General features: G+C 37.4%; 1 protein-coding gene across 1 annotated transcript; it reads left to right on the forward strand.

Moving 5' to 3' along the window:
- The first annotated feature begins 4,405 nt into the window (after positions 1 to 4,405).
- Positions 4,406 to 6,750, forward strand: LOC147703711 (uncharacterized). Its single transcript, XM_086928954.1, has 2 exons — positions 4,406 to 4,671; positions 5,306 to 6,750. Exon 2 carries the CDS (start codon positions 5,807 to 5,809, stop codon positions 6,728 to 6,730), a length of 924 nt encoding a protein of 307 aa, XP_086785080.1. The 5' UTR covers positions 4,406 to 4,671; positions 5,306 to 5,806; the 3' UTR covers positions 6,731 to 6,750.
- Positions 6,751 to 17,932: the final 11,182 nt, after the last annotated feature.

Genomic DNA, 17,932 nt, shown 5'->3' on the forward strand with positions numbered 1-17,932 from the left:
TACACATTTATTCCTATAATTCATACATTGAGGCTTACCTCTGTGTTTTAAAAGATAATGCCGAACGTGGATTACTCTGGCTTGTTTGTTCGGACGGCCTTCGAAGATTAAAAGTTAATTGGTCTAGTTTTCAAGGCTTCTCAATTTTCCCTGTCGCTCTAAATAACATCAGAAATTTATTTTAATAAATCAATCTTTGTAATAAATACATAAATTGGAATTCCTCATTAATTGTTAAAGGACTATTTTCCTATTCCTTACCATACTCAAATTTAGAATTTATTCCTTTTCTTGAAAACTGTATGCTCTAGAATTTCACTGCATAGTCGCTTCTTACATGTCCAAATTCCTTTGTTACAAGTTACTAAGGATAAAAAAATAAAAAAAAAAAAAAAATAAAAAAAGGCATGTTGGAATTTCAAGTTATTAAGGTCGATGTGCCCTTAATAAACAAGGCTGTGAGAATCTTTTAAAATCCATGTTGCTCGCTTACACCGCGTTTGCACCTTTGACACACCAGACTCTAGGAATACTATGTAGTCTATGTGGCTCGTTCACACTATAATTCATAGATTGCTGCATTAGAGAATAACTAGCATCTCTGGGCTGTTGTAGGGGACGACGGGCTTTTAACTAACAAGATTACGTCAACGTTAACGACTTTATATTACTTGCTCTCACCGTGATTAAAAGATCGCTGCGTTTAAAAACTGCAGGCGTCTCGGAGCCGTTGGTGGAAGTACAGAGCTATTAGTCTCTTCTTCGAAATATAAAGTCGTTGGTTTATCTTTACAGGCTCTCCTCTACGTGAAACTAGCCATGAAAAAAGGAATAAATACATGAGCTATTGTTAGATAAGTGCATACAATGTTGCACGCAACGCTCTTAAGGAGAGTTTTACATTGTTTCTTCTAATAGACGATAGGCTTCTGATTAACAAGATTACGTGAACTTCAACGAGTCCTTGCTGCTAACTCTCACCGTGTTTAGAGGATCGCTGCGTTTAAGAACTGCATGCGTCTCGGAGCCGTTGGTGGAAGTTTAGAGCTGTTCGTCTCTTCTAGGAGATATAATGCTCAATGGTTTACCTTTCCAGGCTCTCCTCTATGTGGACATGGTCATGAAAGAAAAAATAAATATAGGGGCTGTTATTAATAAAGTGCATACAATAATGTACGCCGTGCTGCTCAAGAGAGTCTAACGCTGTTCTGATTGATCCTATGCTAGTTCTTACCGTGTGCGCGCTGCATATGATGGCTGCTGGCGTCACTGCGGGACCGTCGGACAGGGTGTATCACCTGCAGCTACCTTAGATCGTGTTTAAATACACGCGGACACGTGATAATCGGTGTCCAATAGGAGTCAGCCTATCTAGTGAAATCTGAGCGCACCCAATCAGCAGTCCTGAATATATGTGTCCGCTCCTCGAGTCCGTAAAATTTCTCGCTATCGTCAACTCGACAGTAAAGCTCCCAATTGTTGGGGCAGGTATTTATTCCTATTTAGTATCGTTCTGTTACACCTTACCTAAGGACACTGTTCCGATTTTTAGTTCTATTATTATTAATCATTATGTCCATATAGTGGAAACATTCTGACAGGTAATGATTCATATGTGTTATCATTATGTTATACTCTTCTAAAAGGGGATATTCTGATATTGAAACGCCCTATTTCTCTGAGACTATCCTGACTCTATTCCTAACAATTATTAGGTCCATATACAGGATATATTTCATTGTGTAATACAGTCACGATAAAACATGAAATTGCTGCAAACCAGCTTATATATTGTGGAAATGAGTAATTTAAATAATCGCGTTTTCCCACGGAATTTCGCTATTCAAACCTTGTTTAAAGGTATTAAAAACGAAAATCCAAAAAACTTCCTTTTTCTTTCTGACGGCGCTGCCGCCCTTGCTGTCTGCAATCCGAATTTTTTCTAAAATGCGCCAGCTAAAGTCTTCTGGTTTGTGATGACTTTCAAGGAAGTGCTTGACTAGTGGTGCTGTCACTTTGCCTGTCCTGATTGCTGATCTATGTTCTGTGAGGCGTACTTGTATAGATCTGCTGGTTTCGCCTACGTAACCAAGGCCGCACACACATTTAATGAAATAGACCACATTTGTGGTTTTGCAGTTCCACATATCTCTTGCTTTGGAAACATAGCCATTGTGAACAAATTCTTCTCCTTCTATAATGTTGTTACAAGATTTACATGAGGAGCACTTGACTGTTCCTCGTACAGGTAAGTTACTCATCAAGGATCTTTGGATGGAGCCAGTTACAACCTCGATTTTCTTAAATCTAGAATGGACAATTCTATCCTTTAGATTTTTATTCCTTCTATGCGCAAAAAGAGGCTTCGGAAGCACATCTTTTGAAGTAGGATTGCAGTTGAGAATATGCCAGTTAGCATTGATTACTTGTCTTACACGCTCATTTAAGGTAGAGTGCGTGGTCACGCAGACAAGTTGGTCCTTAGTAGGGGCTTGCTTAGATCTCAAGAGGCTGTCACGGTCATAAAACCGCGCTCTCTTATATGAGTTCCTGACCAATCTATGTGGATAACCACGTTCCAGAAACTTTTGTCGCATAATGGCTGCTTGCTTGTCATAATCGGAGAGATTAGTACAATTCCTGCGAATCTATACAAGTACGCCTCACAGAACATAGATCAGCAATCAGGACAGGCAAAGTGACAGCACCACTAGTCAAGCACTTCCTTGAAAGTCATCACAAACCAGAAGACTTTAGCTGGCGCATTTTAGAAAAAATTCGGATTGCAGACAGCAAGGGCGGCAGCGCCGTCAGAAAGAAAAAGGAAGTTTTTTGGATTTTCGTTTTTAATACCTTTAAACAAGGTTTGAATAGCGAAATTCCGTGGGAAAACGCGATTATTTAAATTACTCATTTCCACAATATATAAGCTGGTTTGCAGCAATTTCATGTTTTATCGTGACTGTATTACACAATGAAATATATCCTGTATATGGACCTAATAATTGTTAGGAATAGAGTCAGGATAGTCTCAGAGAAATAGGGCGTTTCAATATCAGAATATCCCCTTTTAGAAGAGTATAACATAATGATAACACATATGAATCATTACCTGTCAGAATGTTTCCACTATATGGACATAATGATTAATAATAATAGAACTAAAAATCGGAACAGTGTCCTTAGGTAAGGTGTAACAGAACGATACTAAATAGGAATAAATACCTGCCCCAACAATTGGGAGCTTTACTGTCGAGTTGACGATAGCGAGAAATTTTACGGACTCGAGGAGCGGACACATATATTCAGGACTGCTGATTGGGTGCGCTCAGATTTCACTAGATAGGCTGACTCCTATTGGACACCGATTATCACGTGTCCGCGTGTATTTAAACACGATCTAAGGTAGCTGCAGGTGATACACCCTGTCCGACGGTCCCGCAGTGACGCCAGCAGCCATCATATGCAGCGCGCACACGGTAAGAACTAGCATAGGATCAATCAGAACAGCGTTAGACTCTCTTGAGCAGCACGGCGTACATTATTGTATGCACTTTATTAATAACAGCCCCTATATTTATTTTTTCTTTCATGACCATGTCCACATAGAGGAGAGCCTGGAAAGGTAAACCATTGAGCATTATATCTCCTAGAAGAGACGAACAGCTCTAAACTTCCACCAACGGCTCCGAGACGCATGCAGTTCTTAAACGCAGCGATCCTCTAAACACGGTGAGAGTTAGCAGCAAGGACTCGTTGAAGTTCACGTAATCTTGTTAATCAGAAGCCTATCGTCTATTAGAAGAAACAATGTAAAACTCTCCTTAAGAGCGTTGCGTGCAACATTGTATGCACTTATCTAACAATAGCTCATGTATTTATTCCTTTTTTCATGGCTAGTTTCACGTAGAGGAGAGCCTGTAAAGATAAACCAACGACTTTATATTTCGAAGAAGAGACTAATAGCTCTGTACTTCCACCAACGGCTCCGAGACGCCTGCAGTTTTTAAACGCAGCGATCTTTTAATCACGGTGAGAGCAAGTAATATAAAGTCGTTAACGTTGACGTAATCTTGTTAGTTAAAAGCCCGTCGTCCCCTACAACAGCCCAGAGATGCTAGTTATTCTCTAATGCAGCAATCTATGAATTATAGTGTGAACGAGCCACATAGACTACATAGTATTCCTAGAGTCTGGTGTGTCAAAGGTGCAAACGCGGTGTAAGCGAGCAACATGGATTTTAAAAGATTCTCACAGCCTTGTTTATTAAGGGCACATCGACCTTAATAACTTGAAATTCCAACATGCCTTTTTTTATTTTTTTTTTTTATTTTTTTATCCTTAGTAACTTGTAACAAAGGAATTTGGACATGTAAGAAGCGACTATGCAGTGAAATTCTAGAGCATACAGTTTTCAAGAAAAGGAATAAATTCTAAATTTGAGTATGGTAAGGAATAGGAAAATAGTCCTTTAACAATTAATGAGGAATTCCAATTTATGTATTTATTACAAAGATTGATTTATTAAAATAAATTTCTGATGTTATTTAGAGCGACAGGGAAAATTGAGAAGCCTTGAAAACTAGACCAATTAACTTTTAATCTTCGAAGGCCGTCCGAACAAACAAGCCAGAGTAATCCACGTTCGGCATTATCTTTTAAAACACAGAGGTAAGCCTCAATGTATGAATTATAGGAATAAATGTGTAACATATTCTTACAGTTTTTATCTATCAAAATACAACAAACTAGAGAATATCACTTGTGATCTTTGAGATTTTCTGCCTTACTAACTATATTTCATAGTAACCATGTGTTACGTGTGTAAATCAGGCAGGTATAGGATGGTGTTCCCCTTCTCTAGGTTTGATAGGCCTTGCATGTCAAATAGGCAGGTATAGGGTAATGTTCCCCTACTCAAGGTTTGATAGGCCTTTGTATGTCAATCGCCATATCTTTGGCCTTCAATTGGTAGCTTCACACTTTATAAGTAGATTAATTTGGCAACAATTGAGAACTGTGAGATATTTCAGATTCCATATCTCAAAGTTGATATTTGGTTTCCCAATGTCTTCCCAAATACATAGGGAGTCACTCCAACTGCTCAGATACATGTAATTTAGTTCTGTAACTTGTTTTGCAAATGATACATTGCTTAAAACATGTAGGAAGGGTTTGTTGCAATACAATGTTTACGACTTAAAATGAATTATATATAGGATGTATATATTTTCACTATCTATGTAAGTAAGAAACAATGTTTATAAATATATTTCTTATGTGTTGTTATTACATGTCTTTTTAGGTATACTTTGTGGCTCCTGAAGAAGGCGTTGCTTTGAACGCCGAAACGCGCGTCGAATATTAATTGCCACCTTTTCATTGTACTTTTAAGTGATTGTATAATTTGTTATTATAAATTTCTTTCCTTTATGTGATGATTTTATTATGAGATAGAAATGTGTCTAAATGTCATATGGATTTATTTTGTATATTTTTGTCGATTTTAACTTATTACACCAATTAAAAGTGATACATAATTTTAAATAATTTTGTTAGAATTTGTTTGTTTTGCAACTACCCTCCTGGGTTCCTTTGATTTTATGCACATATTGGTTTTCCCTGAAGTATAAGCTATCATATTTCATCAGGGGGTCCTTGATACCCACACTATATTTCCCACAGCTTGTCTGTGTAGGGCTGTTCTCGTTGTAAAGAATTTTCATTAGTATATTGTTAAGTATCTGAGCAGTTGTTCACTAGGAATAGTTACCAATTTTAATATTTACTTGAACCTTCTCTAACCATGGCTAATTTCCAAACTTTTGGGTTTAGTGATGATGATTTCGCTACATTAGTTGGCACTTCAGTTCCTTCTAGTAGTGCCACCCCCATCACCATAGGTAACGATGAAGGCAAAAAACTCGTAGAATTAAAAAAGAAACTTATTAGAATGGAGGCCCATGGCGAGTTTATGTTGTCCTACTTAAAATCTGGTATTATTCCAAATGGATTAAGGGTACGGAATGTCCCTGGACTTTTTGTACACTATAGACCCTTTCTAGAAAAGTGGAGCCGCATAGCTAATAGATGTTCACGAGATTTAATGATACTAATAGTAGGAACATCAAAAGAATTAGCAGCAGGCATCAAAACTGAAATAGAGGAATTGGAAGAAAAATTGAAACAACTTAATGGGGTGGATGAAGCAATGAGAAAGATAGAGGAATACAATAAAGATCTGGAATCTTTTGCTAATTATTTGAATAAGCGAAAAACTGATAAATTAAATAAAGATAAGAGATTCTACAGTGAAGAAACAGCATATCCCTATCTATGTAAGGATTTTTACCAACAAAATCATTATGTAGACGAATCAAGAAATATGCAACAAAGGGTCAATAATTTCACAGATAGCTCAGATTCAGAGGGTGAAGGTCCCAATGGTAACTACTATGAACCAGAAGGAGGTTTTAATGCATATACTGGTTCCAGACCCCAGCGTCGTCCTTTTTTATCCAACAGGGGGCCTCGTCGAGGCCGCCCCAGAGTAAGGTTTCAGGGACAAGGACAGACCAGGGGGAATTTTCATGCAAATCAACAACATCAGCAAATACATCAGCAGCAACAACATCAGCAGCAACAATATCATCAACAGCAACATCACCAGCAAGAACCTCAATTCATAAGAGAAACCCGCAACAGACAATATTGGGGTCAGGGAACTTAATTCCCATTTTCAACCTATCATCCAAATCATTAGACAGTCAGAGTGAAACCTTGCTATCTAAGGGTCTCTCATTTGTGCCACATACAAATGCAAATATTTTTGAATTATACAAGGATATTATCTCCTTTTTTTAGGAAGATTAGACTTAAAAAATTCTTTAGCAATATGGATGAATCCAATAATGAACAAAGTGACCGAAGTGAGTTAACATTACCTTCCACCTTCTGTCCAGGGTTAGACCAAGTAGGTCCAGAAGTAACAGCCTTTGAACTGGTGGTCCTTCAAAAGTTAGATAGGTCCCTACGGTTTGTTCCAAAACCTTTGTATAACTTGAACAGAGAAGAATTCCTCTCATTAAAAAAACTATCATCAGATAGGAACCTGATAATCAAAAGTTGTGACAAGGGAGGAGGTATTGTGGTACTTGACTCCGATAAATATGAGAATAAAATGATGCAAATGTTAGATGATAGTTCCACCTATACTAAAATTAACTCTAACCCCATAAATAACATTAAAAGAAAAATTCAAATTCTTACTAATGAGGCCCTAGCAAAAGGAGAAATAAATAAAAAAGACTACGAGTATCTGAATACCAACAAAAACAAAACAGCTTGTATCTATGGACTTCCCAAGATACACAAGAGTATGCAGGATCCCCCCTACCGACCTATTGTGTCGACAATTGGCACTCCAACTGAACCCCTGTCAAAATTTATTGATCACCACTTGAGACCCCACATACCTAAAATCAAATCTTATGTTAGAGATACAGGACACATGATCAATATAGTAGAGGACTTGGACTTTATATCCAGTAGAGATATTTTGGTGACGATGGATATTGAATCCTTATATAGTAACATACCCCTAGATGAGGCAATTGTGGCAACAGACTGGTTCATTGACAGGCATAATATAGTCTGCCCAAAGAGATTCTTGATTGATTGTCTTTTTATCGTTTTAACAGAAAATACCTTCGAGTTTGGAGATACAATGTATCGCCAACAGAAAGGCGTCAGCATGGGCGCATCAGTTGCTCCCTCAATAGCGAACATTTATATGTCTTCCTTTGAAGATAAGTTCATAGACAACGAGGTGGCACCGTTCTTTGAATCCATTTCCCATTGGTCCAGATATATAGACGACATCTTTTTTATCTGGACCAATGGGAATGAATCCCTTTTGGAATTCCTCGAATGGATAAACCTGGCCAATACCAATCTTAAATTTACAGCCCAACATAGTACCAGCCAAGTTGAGTTTTTGGATTTATTAATCAGAGAAAAGAACAACAAACTAGAAGTGGATCTATTTGTTAAAGAAACAGCACGCAATACATTACTGCATTTCAGTAGCTTTCACCCTAAAAGCCAGCGTGAAAGCATCCCATTTTCTCAATTCCTGCGGGTTCGCAGGAATTGTACTAATCTCTCCGATTATGACAAGCAAGCAGCCATTATGCGACAAAAGTTTCTGGAACGTGGTTATCCACATAGATTGGTCAGGAACTCATATAAGAGAGCGCGGTTTTATGACCGTGACAGCCTCTTGAGATCTAAGCAAGCCCCTACTAAGGACCAACTTGTCTGCGTGACCACGCACTCTACCTTAAATGAGCGTGTAAGACAAGTAATCAATGCTAACTGGCATATTCTCAACTGCAATCCTACTTCAAAAGATGTGCTTCCGAAGCCTCTTTTTGCGCATAGAAGGAATAAAAATCTAAAGGATAGAATTGTCCATTCTAGATTTAAGAAAATCGAGGTTGTAACTGGCTCCATCCAAAGATCCTTGATGAGTAACTTACCTGTACGAGGAACAGTCAAGTGCTCCTCATGTAAATCTTGTAACAACATTATAGAAGGAGAAGAATTTGTTCACAATGGCTATGTTTCCAAAGCAAGAGATATGTGGAACTGCAAAACCACAAATGTGGTCTATTTCATTAAATGTGTGTGCGGCCTTGGTTACGTAGGCGAAACCAGCAGATCTATACAAGTACGCCTCACAGAACATAGATCAGCAATCAGGACAGGCAAAGTGACAGCACCACTAGTCAAGCACTTCCTTGAAAGTCATCACAAACCAGAAGACTTTAGCTGGCGCATTTTAGAAAAAATTCGGATTGCAGACAGCAAGGGCGGCAGCGCCGTCAGAAAGAAAAAGGAAGTTTTTTGGATTTTCGTTTTTAATACCTTTAAACAAGGTTTGAATAGCGAAATTCCGTGGGAAAACGCGATTATTTAAATTACTCATTTCCACAATATATAAGCTGGTTTGCAGCAATTTCATGTTTTATCGTGACTGTATTACACAATGAAATATATCCTGTATATGGACCTAATAATTGTTAGGAATAGAGTCAGGATAGTCTCAGAGAAATAGGGCGTTTCAATATCAGAATATCCCCTTTTAGAAGAGTATAACATAATGATAACACATATGAATCATTACCTGTCAGAATGTTTCCACTATATGGACATAATGATTAATAATAATAGAACTAAAAATCGGAACAGTGTCCTTAGGTAAGGTGTAACAGAACGATACTAAATAGGAATAAATACCTGCCCCAACAATTGGGAGCTTTACTGTCGAGTTGACGATAGCGAGAAATTTTACGGACTCGAGGAGCGGACACATATATTCAGGACTGCTGATTGGGTGCGCTCAGATTTCACTAGATAGGCTGACTCCTATTGGACACCGATTATCACGTGTCCGCGTGTATTTAAACACGATCTAAGGTAGCTGCAGGTGATACACCCTGTCCGACGGTCCCGCAGTGACGCCAGCAGCCATCATATGCAGCGCGCACACGGTAAGAACTAGCATAGGATCAATCAGAACAGCGTTAGACTCTCTTGAGCAGCACGGCGTACATTATTGTATGCACTTTATTAATAACAGCCCCTATATTTATTTTTTCTTTCATGACCATGTCCACATAGAGGAGAGCCTGGAAAGGTAAACCATTGAGCATTATATCTCCTAGAAGAGACGAACAGCTCTAAACTTCCACCAACGGCTCCGAGACGCATGCAGTTCTTAAACGCAGCGATCCTCTAAACACGGTGAGAGTTAGCAGCAAGGACTCGTTGAAGTTCACGTAATCTTGTTAATCAGAAGCCTATCGTCTATTAGAAGAAACAATGTAAAACTCTCCTTAAGAGCGTTGCGTGCAACATTGTATGCACTTATCTAACAATAGCTCATGTATTTATTCCTTTTTTCATGGCTAGTTTCACGTAGAGGAGAGCCTGTAAAGATAAACCAACGACTTTATATTTCGAAGAAGAGACTAATAGCTCTGTACTTCCACCAACGGCTCCGAGACGCCTGCAGTTTTTAAACGCAGCGATCTTTTAATCACGGTGAGAGCAAGTAATATAAAGTCGTTAACGTTGACGTAATCTTGTTAGTTAAAAGCCCGTCGTCCCCTACAACAGCCCAGAGATGCTAGTTATTCTCTAATGCAGCAATCTATGAATTATAGTGTGAACGAGCCACATAGACTACATAGTATTCCTAGAGTCTGGTGTGTCAAAGGTGCAAACGCGGTGTAAGCGAGCAACATGGATTTTAAAAGATTCTCACAGCCTTGTTTATTAAGGGCACATCGACCTTAATAACTTGAAATTCCAACATGCCTTTTTTTATTTTTTTTTTTTTTTTTATTTTTTTATCCTTAGTAACTTGTAACAAAGGAATTTGGACATGTAAGAAGCGACTATGCAGTGAAATTCTAGAGCATACAGTTTTCAAGAAAAGGAATAAATTCTAAATTTGAGTATGGTAAGGAATAGGAAAATAGTCCTTTAACAATTAATGAGGAATTCCAATTTATGTATTTATTACAAAGATTGATTTATTAAAATAAATTTCTGATGTTATTTAGAGCGACAGGGAAAATTGAGAAGCCTTGAAAACTAGACCAATTAACTTTTAATCTTCGAAGGCCGTCCGAACAAACAAGCCAGAGTAATCCACGTTCGGCATTATCTTTTAAAACACAGAGGTAAGCCTCAATGTATGAATTATAGGAATAAATGTGTAACATATTCTTACAGTTTTTATCTATCAAAATACAACAAACTAGAGAATATCACTTGTGATCTTTGAGATTTTCTGCCTTACTAACTATATTTCATAGTAACCATGTGTTACGTGTGTAAATCAGGCAGGTATAGGATGGTGTTCCCCTTCTCTAGGTTTGATAGGCCTTGCATGTCAAATAGGCAGGTATAGGGTAATGTTCCCCTACTCAAGGTTTGATAGGCCTTTGTATGTCAATCGCCATATCTTTGGCCTTCAATTGGTAGCTTCACACTTTATAAGTAGATTAATTTGGCAACAATTGAGAACTGTGAGATATTTCAGATTCCATATCTCAAAGTTGATATTTGGTTTCCCAATGTCTTCCCAAATACATAGGGAGTCACTCCAACTGCTCAGATACATGTAATTTAGTTCTGTAACTTGTTTTGCAAATGATACATTGCTTAAAACATGTAGGAAGGGTTTGTTGCAATACAATGTTTACGACTTAAAATGAATTATATATAGGATGTATATATTTTCACTATCTATGTAAGTAAGAAACAATGTTTATAAATATATTTCTTATGTGTTGTTATTACATGTCTTTTTAGGTATACTTTGTGGCTCCTGAAGAAGGCGTTGCTTTGAACGCCGAAACGCGCGTCGAATATTAATTGCCACCTTTTCATTGTACTTTTAAGTGATTGTATAATTTGTTATTATAAATTTCTTTCCTTTATGTGATGATTTTATTATGAGATAGAAATGTGTCTAAATGTCATATGGATTTATTTTGTATATTTTTGTCGATTTTAACTTATTACACCAATTAAAAGTGATACATAATTTTAAATAATTTTGTTAGAATTTGTTTGTTTTGCAACTACCCTCCTGGGTTCCTTTGATTTTATGCACATATTGGTTTTCCCTGAAGTATAAGCTATCATATTTCATCAGGGGGTCCTTGATACCCACACTATATCAATCTGAAATGTTTGCACAGTTTTCTCAATCTGTGTTTTTCTATGTTCAACAGAAGCAGTAGCTACTGTAGTGCTTACTAGTACACTATTTTCAGTATTTTTAATGGAAACCACATAAAGTGGTGGACAGTCAGTTAACAATTCATCTATTATTTCATCCCCTGAATTATTATTTATTTGAAGCTCGTTGTCATCATTAATTCTCTTCTCCTGCATTTGGTGCTTTACCTTTTTATCCTCACTTGCTTTCTCTCTTGCTACCTTTTCCCATATACTTACGGCCTCAAATTGTGCAGCTTTAGATGGTGTCTTTATTTCTCATAAGACTTCCCTTAATTTGTCAATAATTTGCAATTCAAAAGTACCATCTTTTGGAAACCTCAAAACACCCTCTTTTTCAGTAATCTTGACCCATTGGTGAACCAACATACATGTATTTTGTCCCAAATTGGTAGACATAAAATGCACAGGTGTTCCTTCAGGAGCATCACCAATAAAAAACGAATGTTTCACTTTACCTCCAAACAGCTTCTTTAAACCTTCAAACATTTTCATTTTTGCAATAGTTCAATGCAATTTCTTTTGTCCAAAGCTGTCAATCTCAATTTCAGTCAGTTTTACTCCCACCACTGACCCTCCACAAAATCTTACTGCAATATTTCTCTTAATCAATAAATCTGTTAGTAACAACATAAATACATTCACTACTCTGTCTGTTGTGCTAAATAAAGGATAGATTTATATTCACTGCGAGTAACACATTCCGCTTACCCTTCACAAAGTAAGACTTTCCGTTTAATCTTCAAACACTACAGGTAAATCCCTTCTGCTTACCTTTCACTCAAGCTCAGAAGAACCTGCTACTCCTTTGGACTTATCCTTCAGGATATATCTTAGGCCAAAGTTTCACCAACAAGCCCTTTTGCTGTCACTCAAGCTCAGAAGAACCTGCTACTCCTTTAGTGTGACCCTTTCTAGGTGATATCAGACCAAAGTTTCACCAGCGAACTCTTTGCTATCAATCACTTACACAGAAAATAGTCCCTAATTTAACACTGCCAGCCCTACCCAGCTTCTCAGTGTTATTCCAACAGACGAGTAACCTCAGTGGAGTGTGGCTTCCATTTACCACCCGCTATTCCTTCCCGGGATTCCACAGGTGTGTATACCTGTGTGTTCCAGACAACATAGAACAAGAAACTAACTTAACATAAAGAGTTAAAACATGTAATCAATAACCAAAAATTATGTCCTAGGAAATTACCAATATAATCAATAACACCATCAAGTCAAAATGAGCAAAATGTCACCAACAGTAAAAATCCTTACTATTTTCAACACTTCAAAAAAACATCCTAGCATATTAACAACATTTCCCAACCCTATTGATACTCACACCACTTCTTGCATCACCTTCCAGTACTGCTTTGCCAGTCTTCAGGTTCTGAGCATTGGAGTCAGGAATCAGGACTTGGACATTTATCTAACTTGGGCAATTATTTTACTTCCCTCTTAAGGTCAATGATCCATTAGTTGAGTAGTTGATGGTGAAATCAATAATCATTAATCACCAAACTAATCAATAATGACCATCCTCTGATTACCAAAAACTGATGGAGCGGTAATTTCTTCTGGTAATTTCTCAATGCAAAACCCTCATGCTACCTCTAATTTACCGCTCAAAAGGTGTTGGGCCCTTCACACCATGTATTACCTTCAGGAGACTTTAAATAAAGATGAACAGTCAAAAATGCAATTAATATTTAAAGCCAATAAAGAGAGTTGTTGAGTATTTAAAGGGTTTTATTTTCTATTCAAAAGTTAAGTTTTCTCTGACAGTTTATTCATTAGTAAAATATCAATCAGGTTACAGAATTTGGAAAACAGGAAAAATAGCATTAATAAGGAACATATTACAGTCTGCATATAAGCATTACATATAGGAATGTGACGCAAAATGCCATTCAAAACTCTTAAAGAGTTTCTAAGGCAAAAAATAGTCTTGCAAGGCTAATCAAGAATCAAATAGTTTGCAAAAATCTCCCATTAAGAGAAATAAATGCATAAGTCAAATAAATCTTTTCAGACCTAATTAATTAGTCAAAGCATAAACTTAAAGTTTAGCATCTAAATCTAAAAAGCCTTCTATCTGTTGCTGTTCTTCTGCATCTGTCTGTGTCTAAAGAGCAAGCAGAGAGCGAGGCAGCCCACCCTTCACCAGACCTCAAAAGAATGTGGCCTGAAGTGCCAAGATATGACGTGGAAGCAAGAAACCTCCCCCTGACTATCCTCAGACGCCCATGCACCCGTGACGATCTCGTACCTAACCCATAGGATGTCTGACCTAATCTGTTCCTTCTCTCAAGAGCTCACACACCCCGCTAATGAGCCTAGAAGCCAGCTGAGCTGAGAAAAGCCAGCCCCTCCTCCGGAGAGGTCAGAATTCATACACAACATTTTGGCAGACTACACAAAATGTTTCAACTTCAGGAAAACCTGTACGTGATTGGTCAGTCATGATGGCATGAGTTCTCACAACCCTGACTCATTCTAAAAAACCTGACTTTATCAGTTTTAACAAAAGAAGCATACATGAATAACTACATTTGATAAGTTTGCAACAATTGCTAGGGAAAATGTTTCTATAGTTCCTTCCTTCCTGTCACAGTGCAGCAGGACGGATACTTTAGTTAGCTGGTACATTGGCACAATCACAAGAATGTACAGTTCAAGCTGTCCTTGACTCCTTACGCAGTTTGAGTCAAGCTGCCACAGTCTGCGCATGCTCTCCTCTCTTTCAAAGCAAGCCCTAGCCTTGCTGGTTTCACAGGCAGCCATTTAATGGTAGGCCCCAAAATAAAACAAACACAAAGATAATATTAATTTCATGTAAATCAGCCCATTATGTTTCCCAACTCTATACTAATACCCCTTATAAATGTTTACCTAGCCAAGCTACTAGTGTAAAGCAGCTTTTCTATTATTTATGACAACATGCAAAATAAAGGTGCAATCTGCAACAAAGAAAAAGAGGTGTTATTAACTGAAAATATTTATCAAAATATGCAACAAGTCAAAGTCTTTTAAGACAGAAATTGTGGATTTAGGGATGAGCTGGGAAGAGAGAAACATATTCTATTAATCTTCAAAGCTAAAAAGGCCACTTTTCTCTACATTTCAAAAACACATGTTAATTCTGCAAAAGAATTACAGATTGAATAGGCCTCACTTTCATGTTTTTCATGTGCCATGTTTTTAACTTGCACCAAAAGGTGCGTGGCAATTTAAATGCAGTCTGTCTGAAGCACAAAAAATAAAGCAATGCCTGACTGCAGATGAAATCTGCTCCATCAATCCACCCTTCTGATAATTCAAATCTTAGTAAAATGATTTATAATTCATCACACATATTTCATTTTCAAAAGTGACATTTTTTTTTAAATTGCAAAAGCTGAGCATATAACAATTGTACTTCTATTTCTAAGGCAAACACAAGTCTATCTGTAATCAGATCATATATAGCCAAGCTCAATTGTTTTAGTGCAGAGTTCTGTAAGTAGCTTCTTGGAACAGTTAGTCTTCTTTAAAATAAGTAACTAAAATAATAAAAAAGGAATTCAACAGGACAGTTTCAGCATTTCTTTGCTCTTTGTCATCAGCTTGCCATCAGAATGGCTCATACAGTGTGGCATTCTCTACCTTTTCAATGCAAATTAGACTACTTAGGTCCTGAGAAACTCGGAGAGAGCACCATCAATCTCTTGCACTTTTTCAACCAATGCCTTTCACTCTAATTGTTACTTTGATCAGATTCAGATGTTTCACCACAGCATCTCTCAGATCAAAGCCGTTGCACCATCCATTATGCAGATCTTGTGTAGCAGCTGCAATCTGGTGAGAAACTGCACACTGTACATCAACTAGACCTACACAGCCATGGCTGGTGTTCACATCATTGTTTTCCACAAGTGCATTTGCATATGCATTTTCAAGCCACTTTGGCGTTGCTGAAACACAGTCTTTTGCAAAAGGTAACTCTGTGCTGCCATTGTGTTTCCTTATTATGCTTGACACTTGAGGCAGATAGCTACAATCCATTCCTTGTCCAATCTGTTGTTCTGCACTCATTATCTTTGAGACCACATTCTGATCTGATTTCAGAGGAACTGGCAATCTATACCTGGGCATCAGTCTTTGCAATAACACATTTTTGCCACTATGCAGTTGTCACTTTTCTCAAAAACAGTTCTGATACAACCCTGTAGTGCTGCTTCAAAAACATTTTCTTGAGCCTCTTTTAATTCATCTGTGAATATTCCATAGAATGTACATGCTATCAAAACACACATGTGTGCAACTGAATAAGCATTTCCCTCTCCCATAACAACAGTGACTCTCAGTTGAGCAGATATACTGCATGTTATGGCAAGGGCAATCAATTTCGAATTTTGGGCTGAGGTAACTACTGAAAGCCATGAAGCTTTGACAACATCATGTATAAGGAGCACAGCATGTGATGTTTTTAATGGGTCACCTTTCAAACATGGGCCATCTACAAAATGGACATTGTTGGGCTGACTCAGGCGTTCATCTTTAAAGTCTGAATTTGGCTTTATGCATATTTTCATGATATTTAGACACTCATATTCAGTTTCATCACAATCCAATTCATTTGCTGACATTTTTGTGAAGTTAGGGTCAGAGGTCATTGGGCAATACATCACAGACCTTTGAACACAGTCATCTTTTTCAATAGGCAATGAGAGAGCACAGCCCTCCCTGTCACTGCAAATTGGTGTATTTTCTTTCAAATAAACTTTCATTCCTAGTGCTGGGGCGCGACATTCTTTCTCTTTCAACTGTAGGAATGCTTTTGTGCAATTGTTGTCCAATGGAAGCGGATAAGACACATCCTCATGCGTCAGCCTCAGTAAAGGCTTAGCCACTAGGGAAAGGTTTAGTAACCACTCTCTACAGCAGCTAACCATTCCCAAAAATTTCCTGACTTCTTTCTTAATTTGAGGTGGATTCATCTGGTGAATTATTTCCACCCTCTCTGGTGACACCTTTCTACCTCCCTTTCCAATTTTGTGTCCCAGGTATTCATCTTCTTTTTGACAGTACTCCTGACTATTCTCATGCAATGGGACTGTTACATGGACTTTGCAAAAATCAATAAAAGTAAGCCATTCTTCAGCACATGGAATGTGAAAAAATATATTGGCTGTATTCAGTACCACAGGACAACATGAAAAAAATATGCTTTTAATCTTCTGCACTATTCTGTTCTTTTCATTTATTTTCTGTGAACCTGTGATCAGAAAGTTACATAAACTTCCAATCAATTCCATCAAAAATCCTTTTATTGGTAACATTTCTGCAACTGATGGTGTTCCTGAATACATGTCACTTGGTTCTAACTTTAATAAGACATGTTCTGCACATTTTATTAATCTGGCATCCTTCTCTGTGAACTCTCTTATTTCTGTGTTTATTATTTTTTCAAAAGCAGAAGGTAATTTTTCAACTCTCTTTTCTGAAAATGATGCTACAGCTGTCTCTTGTTGAGCCATTTTAAAATGTACATCCTCATCAGGAATCTGAAAATGAACATTATCTGATGTACAGTAATCTCTGCTGCTTAATTTGCAAAACAATTGTTTTTCTGCTAGGCCAGAGTCACAGACAATAGTTTTGCAGTTTTCCTCAAATGGGCCTAATTTTGGTTCAAATTCTTCTACAACTGGATTTGTAATTTCTTTGTTTAAAACTCCTGCAATTAAATCTGGAATTTCCACTGCCTTCACAATGGACTTGGTAAATTCAGAATTGTGAGGGTTAAAACTCTCATTTTCAAACACAGCAACCTGTTGGACTGGGTTCTGATTTTGTCTCTGGAAATAATTCACATTTTCTCTGGACAACTTATTTAAATTAATTTTAGCATTTTTCATATTTTGTGGGATCTTTGCTTGAAACATTCCTGCCATAGGTACCTGTTTCTGATCTGACATTTGCATTTGCTTAGCTGGAATATTTTGCATCTGCATTTCTCCATGTTTTTGTGCATCATGTTTACATTTATTTTTCTACTTCCAATGCTCAAATCTGCTATAAAGATGGCAAAAGGACATATTTTCCAGCAGTACAACATTCAAACCTGAATTTGCACAAA

This window comes from Lissotriton vulgaris, chromosome 7 (genome assembly GCF_964263255.1).
Source record: "Lissotriton vulgaris chromosome 7, aLisVul1.2, whole genome shotgun sequence".
NCBI classification, from domain to species: domain Eukaryota; kingdom Metazoa; phylum Chordata; class Amphibia; order Caudata; family Salamandridae; genus Lissotriton; species Lissotriton vulgaris.

What these genes read in the sequence shown, in the direction of transcription:
- LOC147703711 (XM_086928954.1), top strand. Translation starts at nt 5,807, where the DNA reads ATGGCTAATTTCCAAACTTTTGGGTTTAGTGATGATGATTTCGCTACA.